General features: G+C 46.5%; 1 protein-coding gene across 2 annotated transcripts in view; it reads right to left on the bottom strand.

The window, feature by feature from the left end:
* The window catches only part of ITGA9 (integrin subunit alpha 9), a 352,979-nt gene that overhangs the window by 70,935 nt on the left and 260,054 nt on the right, over positions 1–21,990 (bottom strand). For both annotated transcript variants that reach the window (XM_060022170.1, XM_060022171.1), the window contains exons 19-21: positions 11,492–11,578; positions 7,788–7,867; positions 583–672 (exon numbers count right to left, since the gene is read on the bottom strand). In XM_060022170.1, the coding sequence (XP_059878153.1) occupies positions 583–672; positions 7,788–7,867; positions 11,492–11,578 (257 nt within the window). The remainder of the gene's footprint in view (positions 1–582; positions 673–7,787; positions 7,868–11,491; positions 11,579–21,990) is intronic.

The raw sequence follows: 21,990 nt of genomic DNA, 5'->3' as shown, positions 1-21,990 counted from the left end.
TGGGTGCCTGCCTGCAGCCCTGCTTTCCAACAATGCCAGCAGCATTGAGTGGCTAAGGACTTCAGCCAGGCAGATGGTGGGCCTGCTGTGATCGGCCCTGCCTGCTGGCTCTGCAGAAGGGTCAGAAACACGCAAAGTCAGCGGTGACTCGAGGCTAATCAGAAAGCAGCCCAGGCTTCCTGGGAGCCAGCCAGGGCACTGGGATGCATCTGGTCGTAACCTCTGGCCCAGGAGCCTTTGGCTAAGGTTTTAATCCCAGGAATCAAGCTGCCTCCTATCCTATGACACTCTGGAGGGGTGGGCACTGGGAAGAGATGCATGGAAAGATGTACAGAATATTCAAAGAAATTATGGGGCTTATATTTGTCATCACACTTCTTGTGTTACCTACCAGGTGGGTGGGTAGCTGGGAAAGAGGAGAAAATCAGGGAGGAGGACATGAGTCACTGCAGCTAAAGCTTCATCCTGCATTTCAAAGCTGGGCAGGAGCGGAAGTGGCAGGGCTGCTGGCTCCTGGCTACACAAGCAAACATAAGAGAAGTACAGTGTTCCGCTCCAGGCAGATGCGTCCCGGCTACTCACCCAGTGATGGATGTGTCCACCTCGTGCATCAGCGGCACTGTCAGCGTGAGGGTGTTGTCGTGCAGGGACTCTGAGCGCTCCATGTTGCCGCTGTGCAGGGAGAGAGGAGGGGACACTGGTCAGCACAGCCCGCCCACAGCGGGTGTCTCCCCTCCCTGCAACAGGTCTCCGTTCTGCACCTTTTTACCCTCAGCTCTGTTTTTGGTCCCTGTATGGCATCCCAGTGCCCTATGGTCTCAGTTGTATTCCCCCCACAAAGACATGAGTGGGGAGTGGAGAAGGGAGACAGGAAGGAAGGCAGGCAATCAGGGCACGTGATCCAGCAGGTCAGGGCTGTGGGCAGCTGGGCTCGGTCGGGCCGGGAACTCTGGGAGGCAGCGTTGAGCACCAACCCCAGTCTCCCTAACTGAGGCCATGGGAGCTGATCCACTGACTCCTGAGGCCTGCTGGGGGGCGGGGAGGGGGCATTAAATCCCTGGCACCTGCCCTATGTGCACAGGTGAGGGGGGTGTGTGGCCAGAAAAAGCCTCAGGCAGAGAGGCAGGTGCTGAGAGCTGGGAGCTGTCCAGTGCGTGTGTGGTGGAGATGAGTGCTGAGAGGTTATGGGTGGGCACCAACAGTGTGTGCTGCTTCTGCAAGGCTTGCTCCATGAATAATGGACCAGCACGGTTAGGGCACTGCAGCTGGGAAGGGGTCTGCTGGACTTTAGCAGCTATTTCCCATCTACAGGCATCACCCATCATCCACTGACAACCAAGCCCAGGAGAGAGGTCCTGGCCAACCCCGTCCTGATAAATATCATGGGAGTTCCTGTTATGGAATTCTGGCTCCAGCAGGTTCACATACGGGCCTTCCCCTTGGGGTGAGGAAGCACAGAATGGGGAGTCTTGCAGGGTCATTCTGGAAAGGTGAACACAAGAGGGCTGATGCTGTTGAGGGCTACCATGTGCCAGGCACACTCCTCAGCATGACTGAGCTGGGTCCTCAGAGTAACCCCGGAGGGAGGGGCTCACCCACCACTGACAGGTAATAATCAGCTCAGACAGATTAGGTAACTTGCCCCAAGCACCCACAGCAACCAGGACAGTCTCCAAAACCCGTGCTTTTCCACTGTAATGGCTTCTCCTGACACCAGATTTGGGGGAGTGAGGGAGGGGAGAAGGAAGAGGAGAGGAAGGGAGGAAGAGGAGGAAAAGGAGGAGAAAGAAGACCTAGTTTCCCTTCACTACTTTATGAAATTTCAAACATATATTGTGATCATTATTGTAGGGAAGCAACCACCTTGGGAAAAAGCACGGCTACTGGGTATATGGTGCTGAACCCAGCACCTGGTTCTACCACACAGAGTGAACAAAGGGTCCCAGTTGAAAGCTAAGTTCACCCTCCAGGGGTGGAACATAAGAGTCCACAAGACCTGCTGAGGTTTGGACACAGCTCATCTGCACCACTCCCCACCCATCATTCCCTGAACCTGTGCAGAGTTCCTGCCGGCTCCCTGCCCTCCCTCTGCCCCCACTGCCTTCCTCTCCTCACCAGCGAGTGCTGAATGCAACCATACTTCAACAGCTCACATCCCCTCTCCTCCTCTCTCCTATTGTTCTGAAACAATGGTGCTCTGTGACTCTGACCCCTGACTCCTCATCTGTCTTCCGCATATGGGGTGAATCCATCACAGTTTACAGAAGCTGCAGGATCAGGTGCCCACCTGGCCTCACTTCCTTGCCCTTCCTTTCCCAGAGGGGACAATAAAAGCTGTACAATCACTGCTCAGGGCAAACCAGAGGTGACTCCTGAATGGATGGGAGGATGGCAACGCCCGGGCCTGCTCCCTCCCCTGACCCAGCATCCTGCCAGGTCTGAGTAATTGGTTCCTGATGGAAGCGCCACCCCGTGCCCTGCCATTTGTCCAGCCACCTGTGGCCGCTGGCAGCTCTGGCCCAACAGTCTCATCTGTCATCGGGTGACTGCTCCAGACTGAGTGAAGTTGCAAAGTTGAGATAAAGAGGCTGAACATCAAAAGGCCCCCAGTTATTCTGCAAGCTCGTGACTTGGGATAATTCCCATGGTCTGCAGAGCCAGGCTGCTGAGACAGGAGCTCTTGAGAAACTGTTTAGTCTCAACTTTCTGTCCTCCTAAATCCACAAGTAGGCAAGAGATCTTCAAAGGGTGGTGACGGGAAGAAAAGGACGATTGGTATTTTAACTGTGGCTTTCAAGATAAGGAGCTTTAAGGATCTTTCCGTCACAGTACGGAATCAAGTGCTGTGGGTGCCCTCTGGGACAGTAAGACCAGATTTTCACCAAAGTCTGCAGAGAAATGGGTGCCTGAAATATTCTGCTGCAAGTTTAATAGATAACACAGCTTCCTAAACATCTGTGATTCAAGAAATTAGAAGATTCTGATATTTAATTATTTAAGCGACCAGTACTAGGTGTTCCCTAATGCTATATAGAAATATTAATGTACATAAAGGGATGTTCTTTAATTAAGTTATTAGCATTTTCTTATATGCCCAGCACTGCATCTGGCAAATAGTAGGTGCTTAACAGATGTGTGTTGAGTGAAAATGTGCCTAGTATAGAGTAAGGGACTATACAGAGTAATCATTTGATGAACCTTTAAAAAAATCCCAATGCCCAGATCTCACCCCAGACAAATTAGATCAGGATCCCTGTAGGGTGGACCAGGCATCGGTAGTTTTTAAGGCTCCCAGGTGATTCCAGTGGGCACCTAAGATCAGAACACCACTGGTCTATGGACATGAGATTCTAGTAGATAAAGTTTCTGTGTTGTTTGCTCCCCTTCTTTGACACCTCTGATTAGCCCTAAATGGGATTGGGAAGTAGGTGGAGTTTCCTCTTTTTGACAAGGGAAAGTCTCTTCCATGTCATATTTCCTGCCCAAATGTTCCTTCCCATGAATATCAGCTGCTCCAGGTGTTGAGAGACCCAGACAGCACACTGATAGATCTGCCCAACAATGGCGAGTTTTCTGTGGTTTCTAGAAACAGCAGGAGAATGAGAATTTTCAGGTTGGAATAAGCATCTGCCCCCCTTTATTAAATCCAACAGTCTTGTGCTCTGTGGGCAAGCCATTGCATTGTATCACTCCCCTCTTCAAAAACTTTCAGTGGCTCCCCACTGCCTGGGGAATGCAGTTGAGGCTTTCAAGGCCTCAATCTCCTGACCAGCCCAATCTCCTCTTTCAGCCTCATCTTCCTTCTACTGCCCTTGTATGTCCCCCACCCTTCCTCTGAGATGGTCAGGAATCCCCAATGCACTTCAATGCCCACCAGTCACATGGGTGTGACAGAGTAGGCTGTGCCATGCACATCCTCACCACTGTGCCTAGGCTTCTTCAGCCCAAAACCAGACTCCTCTGTGTAAATGCCACCTCCCCAGTGAAGCCCTTCTGGATTCTGGCAGTGGGAACAAAGTCTACCTTCTCTATGCTTTGCGTTTCTATTAGATCACAGCCATGCTTTATGTAAACGTGAATGATGTGATATTGAAAATAGTGTGAATAAAAAATAATCACGTCTTGCATGATTTCAAAGCTGGCAAGCTCAGACAATTGTCATCTGTGTTGAAATGCTATTATTCCTGTGGCAGTGCTACCCTGACAGACAGCGGGAGCCATGCTGCACTGGAAAGTTGTGCAGGAGTTGGGGGATTGCTGGGCTGTATTTTAACATTCACTGTGGTTCTTATTTCCATCTGGTTTGCATGTCCTATTGCAATATGTAGGATATAATTAGTGTTTGTTAAGTCCCACTAGTGCTGAACTAAAGGCCAGAAAGTCATCACCTTTGGAGTGGAGGCTGGATATGACAACACAAGGTAAAGAGGGTCAAACAACCACTGTGACGTGCTGTGCTCTCATTTTTAGGAGAAAGAACATGCTCTAAGATATTAAGGAAAATGCTAAAAAAAAAAAAATAGAGAAAGCAGCATTAAATGCAAAAATATGCTACAGTGGTGGTGGATTGAAGGGCTCTGAAAATGTATACTTCCAGTTTCACAGTGGTTCCCAAAGGAAAATTAATCTTAATTCTGTGAGTTTTAAATAACATTGAGACTGAGGAAGGACTCCAGTGAAAAAATAAAACAAAGCCTCGTTGAGTGTTTGCCCCACCAGTCCTGCTGCTGTCTACTGTTGGGTTGTATTTGTTGGGGCCTGACCTGAACCTCCCAAATGCCCAGTGACTTCAGGCTTTGGGGGCAAAGCCATTAATTAGTAAGAGGCAAGAATGGACCAAGGGTGATGGTGAAAGATTCAGCACTTGGGAAGAATCTTAGTCTAACCTTTGACTAATTGGTGTTTTTGTGAAAATTCAAGAATCACTCAGGCTGGGGTGAGTACGACAGGGTGTTAAAATGCAAGTTTTGGCTGAGGCATAATAGATGCCAAAATTCAGAGGAAAGCACTAAACCAGGATTTACTATGTCTGGTGGCAACAACCCAAACTATAATGTCAAGGATGTAACAGAGTCGGGAAAGGAGGATTGTTGGCGACAGATTTTGGAGAAAATGGTTTGTGGTCAGGGGAGGGTGACTGCCTTTTAAGTTAAGCTTCAGGGGACCTTGATCAGGACAGTCAGATGCAGGCCCAGGAAATGTAAGGGGAGGGGGCTGCTGGCTTTCCCCTCCTGACTCCACACGGATCACCTACCTTTCCAGAGACTGTCAGGGCAAAGATTCCTGAGTGGGATCTACAAGCAAGAGCCAGGGTAGGGTCACCTTTGGTCCTGTCCCGGGGCACAGTCTGGGCAGCAGGAACTGAAGGCATCTTTGGCCGCCTAGAGGCTGAGGTTGGAAGATGTGGTAAGGGAGGAAGCACAGGTGAGCCTCCCCAGTAGTGGGAGGGCGGAGGGGGTCCCCAAAGGGGAGGAGCCAGCTCTGCATACCCAGACTGAGTGAGTGCCTGCAGCAGTGCCTGGTAAGAAAGACCTTTCCTGTTTGCCTTTTACCTCTCACAACCCCTGCTGTGAGCCTGGGGGGCTCTCAGGAAAAGGGGGAAAGGGCCAGTAGAAGCACCACTGCAGGAAAGCTAGACTATTCCCGGAGAAAGGCTTCCCTCCTGCAGCCTTGCCCTGGCAGAAGGGAGGAAGCCTTAACTTGAAATCAAGTTTTGATTATTTCATGGGACAGGAGACACTTTGATTATGGATTTGTGCATTTGCTTTGAGGCTTGAAGCAACTATAGGAGCCCAAGAGAAGGGCTTTTACCAACTTTGGTCCCTGCTGTATCTGCCCTTGTCTCACACAGTGGCTGGTTGTAGTAAGTGCTCAAAGGTTTGTAGAATGAGTGAGGGACAGTGCCTGCCCTGGGCTGTTCTGCCCTACTTCCTGCACTGAGCCATGTCTGCCTCTGTCTCTAGACTGACCCTGTCTTGATGAGGTTTGAGATGGAAGACTCTCTCATTCATTCATCCCGCTCCCTCTCAGCTTCTGCTCAGTGCTTTACATTTGATGGACATGAATGGGGTTGAGAGGAGCGATCCAGAGCCGGACCCCTTGCTCTACCTGGGGGTCAGATAGATGGCTGAGCCGGCACCTGTTATCTTGAACGATGGGGCTCATCTGAAAAGTCCGGGAGATGACCTCCTCTTTCAGAATGTGGGACCAGGAGCTCCTTCTCAGTGCCCGAGGGTGCAGTCCTCCTTGGAGGAAGTCTTGGGTTGAGCACCCTCATTTCAGAGGTGACCATGTGGGTGGGGGCCTTAGTTTTACAAGGCTCAGCCCCTTGCCTCGCTCTGCACCCCGGATTCAGTGGGTCTCCAGTCTTGGCCACATGCTAACCTGTGGTTGCACAATCGCCTTTCTCCGGTTGACCTGCAGCCCCTGGTTTCATGGTCTGCTCATCTAGTGTCTGGCCTTCCATTTTCCCGGCCTCCATTAGCCATGAGGTTCCTGATTTTGTTATCTCACCTTTTTTCTGTGGACCTTGCCTGACCTTGGGCTTCCCAGTGTTTGGTTCAGATCTCCAGACCACCTCTGGGATAGACTCAGATCCCTTGGCATGAAAGTTTGTTTTGGAGATTAAGGCAACTGGAGATAAGACATGATAACTGAATGCCTGATCCTTGATCAGACTCTGGACCAGTAAAAAAGTGGCTACAAAGTCATTTTTGGGACAACTGGAACATGGACTAGAGATTAGATAATAGCATTGTATCAGCGTTAATTTTCCTGAATTTTATAACTATACTGGGGGTATTTTAGAGAATGGCCTCATTCTTAGGAAACACATGAAGATACTTATGGGTAAAGAGGCATGATGTCTGCAACTTACTTTCAGATGGTTAAGTGGAAAAAATCATACACAGAAAGAGAATGATAAAATAAATGAGGCAGAGCGTCAAGACTGAGTGAATCTGGGTAAAGGGTATACAGGAGTTCCTTGCACTATTCTTTGCAACATTTCTGTTAAGTTTAAAATCATTTCCAAATAAAAATTCAAATAAAAAGGTTGCCCTGGGTATCCAGCCTATACAGTCAAAGCTTGTATCTCCCTATTCACCCACCTAAGTACCTCTCCTTCCAGCCCAGCTATCGGCCAAGGGCTACCCAGATGGTACTTCAATGCACCTGTGGATTCTGGCTTGTGGAGGCAGCTCATGACCCCAGAGTCTCTCTCAAGCACCCTTGGCTCTACTGGAGAGAGAGAGGCAGGAGCACAGTCCTGAGGGAAGACATCACTACTGCACTGTGCCCTTCCCTATCTGTCCACTCAGCTCCTAGGACAAGCCCTCTCTTGAGGACCATCTCTTGGGGGCCTCCACCAACAGGCTTGGCCGGGCCCTCAGGCTGCAGGTGTCATGTCCTCGCATCAAGGGACGCTGGGGTACATCCATGAGAGGCCACTGACCACAGAGGACACTTGTGAACTAACCAACCACATAAGCTTGGGCTGGAATCCTGACCTCTCCAGGCCTGTCTCTCCTCAGCTGTAAAATCATTTACCTCTGACTGGATGAACCCCTAGTCCTTCCCAGCTCTCTCTGAGCTGGTGTCTGCACAAGTGGAACTAGACAAGCACCATCCTTGAGAGACCCGATTCTATGCAGCAGTTTGGGGCTTTATCACTGAGCGGTTCCTTCCTCCTCGGCGTTTTGGGCATCATCATCAAAGCATGACCAGGGCATGACCTTTCTTGGTCCCATAAATCTTTCATCTTTGGAAAAAATTTAAATCCCCCTTACCTCTGAGCAGTAACGATGAAGCTAAGAACTTCCTCTTCCCCAGACAGGTGGCTTGTATCAAAGATCACGCTGAATTCATACTATGGGAAAAGAAAGTGACATTTGGCATCAGCCAGCATTCCAAACTTAAACACTACAATCTTCTGCAGTTTATGACCTCTGGATGCTCATTTGCACGGCAAGCTTTATTCTGTGTGCATTTCTCTCTGACGGTCAGGCCAGAGATACAACTTTAGCAATAAAACCCAGAGCCCACTCTGGCGAGAGGCACACTGTTCTTTTCAGCAACTGAGGTTTTCGTTAGGAAGCGATACACTTGAACTCTTTTTTTTTTTTTTTTTGTGGTACGCGGGCCTCTCACTGTCGTGGCCTCTCCCGTTGCGGAGCACAGGCTCCGGACGCGCAGGCTCAGCGGCCATGGCTCACGGGCCCAGCCGCTCCGCGGCATGTGGGATCTTCCCGGACCAGGGCACAAACCCGTGTCCCCTGTATCGGCAGGCGGACTCTCAACCACTGCGCCACCAGGGAAGCCCCCACTTGAACTCTTAAACCAAGACTTCCTAAATTTCACTCACACACCATCATCCCAGTTTTTGCCACATCTGCTTATCATATCACCTGTGATATGTACTTTGTATTTTTATTGCCTCACTCTTGCTGTTTAAAGACTATTTTAAAGAGAAGAATTTGTATCACTATCACAGATGGGAATCCAGGATCACTTGCCATAAAGAGGAGGTCATCATAAAAATAAACATAATGGAAACAAAGGGATGTTGAATTCTGTTGCCTGCTGAAGGCTCTGGGCCTAAGGTCTGCTCTATTTTGATAAAAGGGAGATTAACGACTGATAGGGAGGTGTTAGAGATATTGTAGAGCTACCAGAGAATTTCTCCCACAAAAAGTTAGGATTGAAAGAGTGTTGAAAAGGTAATAAATTTCTGTTAGAGTCAACGTGGTTTAGTGCTATGTCCATGTATCACCTAAAATCATCTCATGAGCCACCCAAAATCATCTCAGGTACTCCCAGTGGTGGGCACCCTGTGATTCGGGGAACACTGCTCCAAGCAAATGGTTTTCACCATATACACACTGGGCAAGTGTGGGAATCAGGAAGGACCCCTTGGGCAGGGCTTATAGAGCCAGGCCCTACCACAAACTATGTGATCTTGGCCAAGATACTCGATCTCTTTGCTTTTCAATAAAAAAAGAAGAGGGTGGACAAAATGATCCTTAAATTCCATCAAGTTCTGAGAGTCTATGACTTATTTAATATCTAAATATTTGTTCCTTTATGACGTCATTTCATTCCTTTATGAAGAATTCTAGGCAATGGTCTAACTTTGCAACACTGGATTCTACTGAACTAAATGCTACCTGAAAGTAATTAACACTGGATCATGACTTTGGACCATCAACTAGAGTGGATGCTGGACATCCCTTTCTACACAGAAATTTCTGTTGCAGTGAGACCTGTCAGCTTACAGTGAGGGTGGGGCATGGAGACAGGACAGGAAATAGAGCTGGAGGACCCAAAGGAAGGGAAAGTCAAGGGTCTCATTGCAGCAGAGAGTCTGAACTGGCAGGAGATCTGAATTAAACCCTCTAAAGATCAAAGTGAGGTAAGAAGCAGAAGATTTGAGCACAAAGCCAAAATGAGAGCCAGAGGCCTGGGAGAACAGAAGGTCAGGGACTGGGCAGGCTGGTCATGAGAGACAGAAACATACGGCCAGTGAAGTAAGCAGATAGTGTGGTCATGAGGCTTAGCAGGTGGTCTGGAGCCTGATGACCCACAGGGTCTGAGGGCAGGGGAGGACAAGCCAGGCTGTGGATAGAGGGAGCCCCATCCCTGCTGGGTCGCTTCTGGGGCTTTCTCCAGGGACTCACCCCCAGAGCCCTGCCTCCAGGACCAGCCTTGCTACAGGCCTTCACTTTTGCATGTGGAGGAAGGCAGTGACATTGCCAAGCTGGAAAAAAAATCCAACATCCAACATCCATACTTCTGTTGGCTCTGTGACTATTTTGAGAGAGAATGAATGAACAAAATTTAAGGCCCCAGAAGTCAAGGTTACTTTATTTTCATTGTATTCATTTATTCACTTTCTCTTTATGGGAAGTGATCCTGGATCCATCTGCAACAAGTTTTCCTTTTAAAATATCTTTAAAACTAGCAAGACGCACCTTAGGTTTGAGGGAAGGAGGCTGGATTTTACAACAAAATGTCTACTTTTTCTTTTTTTCGGTACGCGGGCCTCTCACTGCTGTGGCCTGTCCCGTTGCAGAGCACAGGCTCCGGACGCGCAGGCTCAGCGGCCATGGCTCGCGGGCCCAGCCGCTCCGCGGCATGTGGGATCTTCCCGGACGGGGGCACGAACCCATGTCCCCTGCATCGGCAGGCAGACTCTCAACCACTGCGCCACCAGGGAAGCCCAAAATGGCTACTTTTAAAGTGTTTCAATTAAGTCTATTTCCTGTTGCTCAAAAGATTTCAATAAAATGTGTGTGTGTGTGTGTGTGTGTGTGTGTGTGTGTGTGTGTGCGCGCGCGCGCGCATGAGTGCCATATTTTACTACAGGCAATGATGCCCAGCATTCAGGGTCCTCCTCCTGCATCCTCACCCTACCTGGAATCTCACAGGACTCGGCCCATATTCTGCCAGCTTTCCTGAGGGCAGCCACCACTTGGGGCTTCCCTTCTCCTGGGATGAATGTGGACAGAATGAGGATCAGAGCCAGAAAAAAGGCTGATGAATCACAGATATAAGAGCCACCACAGTTTGGAGCAGGTACGTTCAATGAGGCGAAGGGATTCAAGTGATTTGCTAAGAAATGAGCAAATCTTCCTTACTAGAATATTCTCACAACTGCTTTGCAAAACAGCTCCTACGTACTGAGACCAAAAAGCCTTAGAGATTAAAATGATCCAATTCTATGACATAGGCAGGATAAAAGGATTAAACTTTCTTTTTTTTATTTTTAGGAAGGGAAAAAAGGTAGACAAAGGAATATAAAATTTCCTTCAAATCATAGCAGGGAAAACAGCTTCCATTTAAAAAGGCAGAACTGGTCTTTTAGAGTCTAGTTTTACCTCCAAAAATCATATCTTCTACGTCTTTGCATCTCTTTATAATGATGGCACATACTAGAATGTTCCATGAATCTCCAAATATGCTAAACCATATTACTGTTTGAGCTTAGAAAATTTGGCTCCTTATAAATACCAAAGTGACTGTACTTTCTTGTACTTTTCTGAAAAAATGAAGTGCAATACAATTATTTATATTTTAAGAGGACTCTTCAAAAATTCTGAGTTCCCGGGGGGCGACAGCCAGGACTGTAGATCACTAGCCCAGACCACATCTTCTCCTATGTTGTCCCAGGGACTCAAAGTGGCATGGGATGTCCCAGAAAATAAAATGTTAAGAGGCCAACCAGATGGTGCTTGACAAAGTACAAAGGCCGTGGCATGTGTCTCACATCTGTGGTATGTCACATGGATCAAGGGGAAGGACCACATGTCCACGGCGCCCCGGAACAGACTTGGAGATGGCCATGGACAGGGCTGGCTGTGCCCAGGCAGGGCTTTGCTGGCCACCCTGCTGCAGTGGGGTGTGGACGAAACCTTGGGGAGGCAGTTGCAGAATGAGTGGCTGGTGGGAAGGGCCGGGGGTGCTGCCAAGGAAGTGCCCCGTCCCTGCCCCTTACCTTCGACTTCGACCTCATGAAAGGGAATCCCACACTGCATTTGAGGAAGTCCGATTCCAGCAGTTCACAGGAAATGCCCATTTCCTCCTGAAAGACAAAAAGTACCAAGAGATGGGCTGGCTGCACCAGGACAAGTGTGTGGAGGAGCCCCAGGGAGGCAAATCCAGGCTTCAGCAGACATGGTCCTGCTATAGGGAAGTTCTCAGAAAACAGCCACTGTTGGCTGTGCTGGAATGAGGAGCCTCTGACAGGCCAAGTCCCCATCCTCCTCTGACTGCCCACTCGCCCCGCCGCCACACTTGCCAGAGGTTCTCTGGGAAGACAGTGCAGAGGACAAAACCACTCTTCATTCTTTTTATTTCTTTATCATGTTTGTTATTGTATATCAGAGTTTCCCTAACTGTGTTCTGTAAAACATTAGTTCTGTGGGTATTACATTTTAAAAAAGGGTTTTGGGGCCAAAAAGTTTGGAAGATGTAGGGATAAAAACAGTTAAAAATGTGATTTTTTTTTAAAGCAATTATTTTTTTTTGTATTTTATTTTGTTTTTTTTATACAGCAGGTTCTTATTAGTAAGAACACTCTTCATTCTTAATCAGCCCTTTGGCTCTGATCCCTAGTGCTCTCCTGGAGAAACGGGACAGCCCACACGTGAGCTGGATGCCTCCTTAGGTTTGCATTAAAAGGCATCCAAGTTGCCTTTCTGGCTCACACCCTAATCTTGCCTTTCAAAACCTTACTAGTTGAGGAAAAATAAACGCTAAGAAAATCGCACCAAGGAAAACACAGGGATTCCTTCTACAGCATGAAGCAATGAGGGCTGAGCTGCACCCTCAGCAAGCCTTCCCAGGGTGGGGGTGGGTGCAAGGGCAAGGAGAGGGTTCCCAGCATAGCTGGCCTGGGCTGGACTCTACAGACAGGCACGAGAAAACCAGGAAAGGGGCCGTGGGCAGCTGCCATCTTACCACCTGCACACATAGTTTACAACCAAAGTCAAAGAAAAGCAGGAGGCTCTTCATAATCCACAGGGCCTCTCCGAGTCACTGAGACCAAATCAAGACTTCTGAGGGGAGACAGAATGTTTGCAGATATGGGAAAAGGAGAAGGCACAGAACAGAACTAGCACTGGCTGAATGTCTAGAAGCTGGGGTGCTGGAGTTCAATGAGGTCATGTGACTTCCTCAAGGTCATTCTTTGTTTTTTTTCTTTTTTTTTTTTGGGTACGCCGGCCTCTCACTGTTGTGACCTCTCCTGTTGCAGAGCACAGGCTCCGGACGCGCAGGCTCAGCGGCCATGGCTCACAGGCCTAGCCACTCCACGGCATGTGGGATCTTCCCGGACCGGGGCACAAACCCATGTCCCCTGCATCGGCAGGCGGACTCTCAATCACCGCGCCACCAGGGAAGCCCCCAAGGTCATTCTTGACTGACTCTAAAACCTACCTCCTTCCCCTACCAAGGCCCTGATCTTCTCAAGGGCCTTGGCAACTCTGCAACACACAACGGCAGCCAAAAGGAACCAACCTGTGTGGATTCTGGCTCTGAAATGTCACCCATGCTCCCTCCTCCAATTTCCAAGACCTGCACCTCAGCCCAGACCCACACTTCCAGGTAGATGGGTGAAATAAAAAAAGTTTAAGTTGTGTGTCTAATCAGAAAAAAAAAAAATGTGAGCACTTACCACAACATACCTACTTAGTTACATGTTATACACATATACTGTTACACTAATATATTATGAACATTATCAAACACAAAAAGTAGAAATGACAAAAAACAAATAACTCATCTGTGGGATTAGAAGTCAAGATAATAATTGGCGGGTGGCAAGTGGAAGGGAGTTCTCGGGGTGCTGGGGATGTTCTCAGGTGTGATCATTGTGAAAATTCACTGAGCTGGGCCCCTAATGATTTGTGTACTTTTGTCTGTTTTCTAAACATCAAAAAACTTTATTTAGAAAATAGCAACAAAGCAACAGCAACACAAACAACCCGAAATACAAGGAAATAAAACATAGGAGATATATAAATATAAAAGGGAACTGTAGCTTATCTTTCAGCATTCAATCTAGATATCTAATGGGGATAACTGATCTCAGTAACTGTTAAGTTTTCTAACTGTTCTCCATGACCTTAGTCAGCATCCCTCATGTGGGCTTGGGACCTCCTGCATTAAAATTGGTTTGGGATCGCCTTAAAAAATACAGATTCCCAGGCCACGCCCCAGTGGTCTGAGTATACTCTGGGATTGTGGGGCCTGAGATAAGCATTTTCAATTCATGGTAGGTGATACGGTAAGTGTTCCACTGTGCAATGCTTTGGGAGCCACTGCTATGAGTTTGCCTTTTTTTTCGTCCATTCTACAGGCTGCTTGAGGAATCTTCTTAAAATGCCTCTCTCCATTATGAACATAATAAAGCTCAAAATCTTAACACTGGCATCCATTTGGCCCCTACCTCTCTGAGCACATATGTCACTATTCTACAAATATCCTTTTCTTGGTCTCATTTCCACACTTTCCACACTTTTGCCTAGTTTTTCCCACTGTCAGGAACACCTTTCCTCAGCCCTTCTTCCAAGGCTTCCTTCACCCATCTTGCCCCAAACACTCGTGGGTGGTACGTAAGTTTGCATATCTAATATGGGCATGGCACAGGACTTGGAACGGACCCTGAGCATCCATTGAGTGGCTGAGTCATCACATCACCTCCCAAGATCAGCACTGAGGACACAGATCTGAATGACACTAGTCCCTGTCCTTGAAGAGCTCACAGCTTAGAAGGGGGACATCTTCCAGCAGAGAAACAGACATTTACAGGGCAGTGTGAGGGGCTGCTCTTGGAATCTTGAGAACATGCAGCGGCAATCTCAATAAGGAAAACCAGTGAATGATTTCTCAAATGCTGTCTCACGAACTGCATGGCCCAAAGATTGGTCCTAATGATTCACTGTTGGTGGCCTCTTGTCACCATCCTCTTCCTTATAATTCCTCACCCAAGAAACAATATCCACAATTGGCCCAAGTACAAGCTACTCTAAATCCTAGCTAACTGGTCTGTGGGCATTAGAGGCAGTGAGCTCAAGCCTAGGTGACCTTAACTCCCTGGGACAGTCTTGGTTTATGTCTGTTGTCCTGGTGTAATTACTCTCAAGAGCATCCCAGGATATACATAAATTATATTACTCAACCCAGTTCCAAAGCTCAATATCTCACTGGAAATCCCTTTCAAACCAGGACAGAGGTTTTCAATTTAAGTCAAAGGTCTATCCGTTCTCAAAGATTTATCACCCCGAAGACTTCTTCAGGTTTTACATGGATGTGAAGGACTCACTAGGCTTTAAAAATTTACTCTGGAAATTGAGGGGACCTCCGTTTACTCAGCTTTGATCTAAGACTGCTTTTGATTGTCTGAGAACTGCTGAACTACTTTATTTTTGTTAATTCCAAAATGCGAGGAAATAACATTTAAACCAGCATTTATTGCGTTATTCCATATCTCTCTTCCACCCTACTCAGTCTAATAGAAATGACAGAATTCCGGTTGGATCTTGGGGTGGGGGACAAGCAAAAAGAGTGAAAACCAAAGACATCTGTAGGAATGAAAGCGCTCAGTATATGGTCATGACTCACGCGCTCCCGGACGCTGCAACAGGGAAGAATGTCATGGATCACCCTTCTGCGCCTGTCAGCACCAGAACAGCCCTCCCATGGCTATGTAAGTCCCCTTGACTGAAAGGCTTTAATTCTGTTTTCCACCCTTCACTGCAGCTATGAGGCAAAGAGGCCCCCAGAGCATGGGCTTCAGCAAACACTGTGACTGCTGGTGTGGACGGCACAAGATCTGCACCCAGAACCCCTTTACTAGATGACTTCCAGTCCCTGGCTGAATGGGAGCTGCTTTGCCTGGGAGGTTATAACACCCTTCCTCTGCAGCCTATGATTGACATGGGTGCAAAAGGCTGCCCCTTTGCCTCAAGGTGAGACCAGCTTGCTGTGCAACTCATGTTCCAGAGCCCCCGTGGGATTAGGCTGAGAGCACATACCTGTTTGCCTCTCTCTTCTGCCCCATTCTGTTCCCTTCACTCCTTTTCTCCCAAGAGCATTTCTGCAGTAAATCATTTGCCCAGGAATCCCCATCTCAGGTTCTTCTCCGGTGAACCTGACTTCAGACAATACTCTTTATAGATGAGGCTGCTGGCACTGAGAGCTTCTGGAAAGTACTGGGCATTTGTTCCCAGGTGGGGAGAGGCAATGGGAGGGGAACCCTCACATGCTAACGAATGTTGTTCAAATCCATACTAACCCAAGGAAAAACTTACTAACTACTGGTTATAAAGTCAGCATAGCTGCCCCCATCAGGGAGCACTTAATCTCAAAGCAGTATCAGCACCCCCTTTGCTCTGGTTTTAGATCCTGCCTGGGGCATAACCTTAAAAAACAGGGTCACTATGGAGCTAGGTACCACCCCCGCCCACCTCCACCCCCACTCCATAGTCAGGCAGGCATCCTGTAGTCAGAGAAGTCTCAGGGAACCTTTAAAAGATGAATGTTGGGGTGATGTAGCTAAACTAGCTGTGCCCTGGCTTTAGACAGCATCAGGAATAGTGATTTAGTGGGGGAACGGTGCTTTTTACCTCCGCCAGGCATGTGGTACCCCACCAGGAGGTACATGGGAGAGATTCTAGGGACAAGGCTTCTCCGTGGCTCTGATTCCTTCTGTGCCTCAATCATTGCTTACATTGACTTTAGCTTGGAGAACTTACCTTCAGCACTGTTGCAAGACTTATGATTACCAGCTCTCAGCTGATGGGGAATGTGGACCAGTGAATAGACTGTCTACCCTTTGGCCCTGATTGCCAGACACTGTAGAATCTGATTATCCAACTCATATGCAGTGCAAATCTACTAAAACCTGTTGCAAAGGTGCAGGCTTTCATGAAATCAATGAAAGTGATGCTCAGAAACTGCTCAAACCACTCAAAGCCTCTGATTAAGTCTGGATCTGGCAGAGTTAGATCAGTTAACAACTGTTGAAGAAGTCAAAATTATCCTTGGATGATAACACTTTAAGATGCTTGAGAAGATAAGGCTTCAAATTTAAAAGATCAAGAGAAGTGTTTGGGAAAAATGTACCATCATAAAAACGACCTTTCTGTGATTGTTCTAAAAAAAAAAAGGCAAACTATGAAGCAAAGAATGTTACCTTATAATAGAAATATTCACATCCAAAAGCTGCCTACCCAGGACTCAGTTACTTCTTTCATTTCAGAAATTAATGCACTGCTATTTTAAAGATGCTAATAAAGCAAATAAACTTTTGCCTTGGGTCTAAGTATCCTTGACCATTATTATTACAAGAGCTGTTACGTGTAGAATAACATAAACTTATTTTCATAATCTTTAGTTTCATTTTTCAAGTAAAGTCCCAATCAAAACTTAAAAGAAAAAATTTTAATATGAAATTCTGGACCCTATTTTAAGAAGATTCACAAAACTGGCCATTTTCCCAGTCCCACTTTTCCTTGGCTAGCAGACACATCCAATTCTATAAAATGCTATCAAGGTTTCTCCCCAGAGATTGAGTAATTCAGTTTAAATTTTCTAAATTTTTTGTTTTACTAAGACACATTACTCTCAGGATCAGAAAAACATCAATTAACATTTTTTTTTAGAACACAAGATTAAAGCCTACTTGGTTTCTGCATGTTCGTCTGTATATTCTCAGTACCGGGCACTCAGTAGCTCCCTAGTTTGCACTTAGTACTTCAACAAGCCTTGGCTCTTCGGGGATTCAGATGAAGGGACTTCAAGAGGCAGCTTATTTGCTGGTCTGCCTGGCATGGGAGATGCTTGCCTTGGCAAAGGTCCTCTCTTTTCCAGACATACCTCGGCTGTCCTGGCCCTGAGAGTTTGGCCAGCAGAGCCAAGCTCCAGCCCTGCTTGTACTATGCAGTGTGGCTGGCAGGAAGAAATCAGATCATGAAGTTAGTGAGCCTCCTTGGCCTTCAGGCTCCTTCTTCCCATTCACACAGCATTCGACTTTATTCTGGAGCCAAACTTGCTCTGACCACCAACGCAGTGCCCTGTGGGAGGAGCAAATCCGCAAATCTGGTCAGGGGTTAACGCTGGGCTCCAGGGAGAGTGTGAAGTTTATCTTCCCGTTTGCTACTTCCTCCTGTGTTTGTCAAACTGAGATGACCCTTCATGTTCTATGTCTGACTGAAGTTTGGTATTCGTCTAAGACCCCCTTCCTTTTTTCCAGCCATGTGAGGTGTGACCCGTGAGCTGATAAGCTCTGTGTTAACTCAGTTAATAGAGAATTCAGGGAAATTCTGGAAGCACTTGATCCCAATTCTCTAATTAACTGAGGAGTCAAAGGTGAGCAGGGGTTCTCAATAACCTGGCCCAGTGAGCTAATAGAAAGAGTTTATTCCCTGGAAATACTTTATTGGCCCCACTCAAGGATGAGTCAGCCTGAGCCTCACCAGAAAAAACAGTGCTATTCCTAGACGGGAATCCTTTGGGACAGGGCCCATGGAATTCCTCAGCATGCAGAAAAGCACACGGTATGCAGCATAGAAAGTGCACAAGCTTTGGCATCGGTGTCCCAATTGATTTGCTCGGATATGTAACAGCTATGGGTCATCCGACAAACAGGCTGCCCTTTCTACAAGCCTCCATTTTCTCACCTGAAAAATGAAGCCATAACACCTGCCTTATAGGACTGGGGCTGGCCTGCCAGGGTGGATGGTTGTAAAGACGGAGTCCACAGATGGCCCCTACTCAGTAATAGCTTGTTACATGCCAGGTAGCTCCTCTTTTTATGCCCATTTTACAAGGAGGAAACTGGAACACAGAGAAGTTATAGCACTTGCCCAGGATCTCCCAGCTGCCAATGTAAGAATGAACCAGAGGGGGCCTGAGGCGGGGAACCCCAAACAACGCACAGACAAGGTCCCCTCTTCCCCATCCCCCGAAGAACCCACAGAAACTGAGCCTGAGCAGGTGGGCAGCATAAACCCAATGAATGGAGCGTGTGGCCTTTAAGGAACCTGGAGTACACGGGATGCCAGGACAGATGCCAATCGTGGCTAATAGCCTAGCAAGGCTGGGGCACTGGTTTACAGGCCCTGCCGGATAGGGGCTGGCAACCAGCAGTCTGAGGGAACAGAGGTGATTACCAGCACACATGGGGGTTCCAAGGCAAGTGCTACAAAGCAAGTGCCTTTTTAAACTTTTGTCTAAACCCCCATTTGGAAGTAAAGGCCCAGACTATTCTGGGTTTCTTCTTTCCAAGCTTAAAAAAGTAAAGCAAGCAAGAGCTAGAGTCAAAACAAATGCTTGAGACAGATGAACCACATAACTGTTAAAGCCAAAATCCCCTCCGAAGCTAAGGAGTGCTGAATTTGGAGCGTGCACTTTGAACAACCCTGTACCCATCACAGGCAGTGGGAAGTCAGCTGTCGCAGGAGGAGCAATTTTCTTATCAAAGTGGAGACAAGGGAGGCTCCTCCCAAACAGTCCTCTTGGCGCTACGGATGCTTTAAAATGAGTAAAAATCATATTGCATTTAAAAAAACCAACACAAATCAGAAATGACTTGAATAAGCTTATTCCTGTAACATGCTCCTCCTGTGCATTACATCAACCCCTAATCATGTATTTTCCCAACATGAAGACAAATCAAAACACTTCCATAAATGCTGATGACTGCCCCCTTTGGGATGGCAGGAAAACTAAAGAATCTAAACAAACAAATAAATAAAAATAAACCCACCATCCCAGCCCCCATTCACCCCAGCGGGTGAGCAGACAAGCCTCTCAGGCTGGAGCTGCCCATCCTTTTTTATTTCTGGTAAGGAGCGAAAGAGATCTCCTCCAACACCCAGCGCTAAGGCAACACTTCCAATTTGAATATTCCATTGGTCAGGCTGCTGCAGGCGGCCAGTCTTTAGCAAGACCAGCTGGGTGGCTGACAGAGCCTTGGTGCTCCAGCCGGGTGTCAGGCCCATGCCTCTGAGGTGGGAGAGCCGAGCTCAGGACATAGGTCCACCAGAGACCTCCTGACCCCACATAATATCAAACGGTGAAAGCTCTCTCAGAGATCTCCATCTCAACGCTAAGACCCAGCTCCATTCAACAACCAGCAAGCTACAGTGCTGGACACCCTATGCCAAACAACTAGCAAGACAGGAACACAACCCCACCCATTAGCAGAGAGGCTGCTTAAAATCATAATAAGGTCACAGACACCCCAAAACACACCACTGGACGTGATCCTGCCCACCAGAAAGACAAGATCCAGCCTCATCCACCAGAACACAGGCACCAGTCCCCTCCACCAGGAAGCCTACACAACCCACTGAACCAACCTTACCTACTGGGGGCAGACACCAAAAACAGTGGGAATTACGAACCTGCAGCCTGCAGAAAGGAGACCCCAAACACAGTAAGTTAAGCAAAATGAGAAGACAGAGAAATACACAGCAGATGAAGGAGCAAGGGGAAAACCCACCAGACCACACAAATGAAGGGGAAATAGGCAGTCTACCTGAAAAAGAATTCAGAATAATGATAGTAAAGATGATCCAAAATCTTGGAAAGAGAATGGAGAAAATACAAGAAACGTTTAACAAGAACCCAGAAGAACTAAAGAGCAAAGAAACAATGATGAAAAACACAATAAATGAAATTACAAATTCTCCAGAAGGAATCAGTAGCAGAATAACTGAGGCAGAAGAATGCATAAGTGACCTGGAAGATAAAATAGTGGAAATAACTACTGCAGAGCAGAATAAAGAAAAAAGAATGAAAAGAACTGAGGACAGTCTCAGAGACCTCTGGGACAACATTAAACGCACCAACATTCGAATTATAGGGATACCAGAAGAAGAAGAGAAAAAGAAAGGGACTGAGAAAATATTTGAAGAGATTATAGTTGAAAATTTCCTAATATGGGAAAGGAAATAGTTAATCAAGTCCAGGAAGGACAGAGAGTCCCATACAGGATAAACTCAAGGAGAAACACGCCAAGACACATATTAATCAAACTATCAAAAATTAAATACAAAGAAAAAATATTAAAAGCAGCAACGGAAAAGGAACAAATAACACACAAGGGAATCCCCATAAGGTTAACAGCTGATCTTTCAGCAGAAATTCTGCAAGCCAGAAGGGAGTGGCAGGACATATTTAAAGTGATGAAGGAGAAAATCCTACAGCCAAGGTTACTCTACCCAGCAAGGATCTCATTCACATTTGATGGAGAAATTAAAACCTTTACAGACAAGCAGAAGCTAAGAGAATTCAGCACCACCAAACCAGCTTTACAACAACTGCTAAAGGAACTTCTCTAGGCAGGAAACACAAGAGAAGTTAAAGACCTACAATAACAAACCCAAAACAATTAAGAAAATGGTAACAGGAACATACATATCGATAACTACCTAAATTTTAAATGGATTAAATGCTCCAACCAAAAGACACAGACTGGCTGAATGGATACAAAAACAAGACCTGTATATATGCTGTCTACAGGAGACCCAGTTCAGACCTAGGGACACATACAGACTGAAAGTGAGGCGATGGAAAAAGTTGTTCCATGCAAATGGAAATCAAAAGAAAGCTGGAGTACCAATTCTCATATCAGACAAAATAGACTTTAAAATAAAGACTATTACAAGAGACAAAGAAGGACACTACACAATGATCAAGGGACCAATCCAAGCAGAAGATATAACAATTGTAAATATTTATGCACCCAACATAGGAGCACCTCAATACTTAAGGCAAATGCTAACAGCCATAAAAGGGGAAACCAACAGTAACACAATAAAAGTAGGGACTTTTAACATCCCACTTTCACAAATGGGCAGGTAATCCAAAATGAAAATAAATAAGGAAACAAAAGCTTTAAGTGATACATTAAACAAGATGGATTTAATTGATATTTATAGGACATTCCATCCAAAAACAACAGAATACACTTTCTTCTCAAGTGCTCATGGAACATTCTCTGGATAGATCATATCTTGGGTCACAAATCAAGCCTTGGTAAATTTAAGAAAATGGAAATCGTATCAAGTATCTTTTCTGACTACAACGCTATGAGACTAGATATAATCACAGGAAAAAATCTGTTAAAAATACAAACACATGGAGGTTAAACAATACACTACTAAACAACCAAGAGGTTACTGAGAAAATCAAAAACTACCTAGAAAGAAATGACAAGGAAAACATGACGAACCAAAACCTACGGGATGCAGCAAAAGCAGTTCTAAGAGGGAAGTTTACAGCAATACAATCCTACCTCAAGAAACAAGAAACAACACAAATCAACAACCTAACCTTACACCTAAAGCAATCAGAGAAAGAAGAACAAAAAACCCCAAAGTTAGCAGAAGGAAAGAAATCATAAAGATCAGAGCAGAAATAAATGAAAAAGAAATGAAGGAAACAATAGCTAAGATCAATAAAACTAAAAGCTGGTTCTTTGAG

This window comes from Delphinus delphis, chromosome 10, assembly GCF_949987515.2.
Source record: "Delphinus delphis chromosome 10, mDelDel1.2, whole genome shotgun sequence".
NCBI lineage: Eukaryota > Metazoa > Chordata > Mammalia > Artiodactyla > Delphinidae > Delphinus > Delphinus delphis.
The sequence above is the reverse complement of the archived record's forward strand: the minus strand, read 5'-3'. Positions and strand labels throughout refer to the sequence as shown.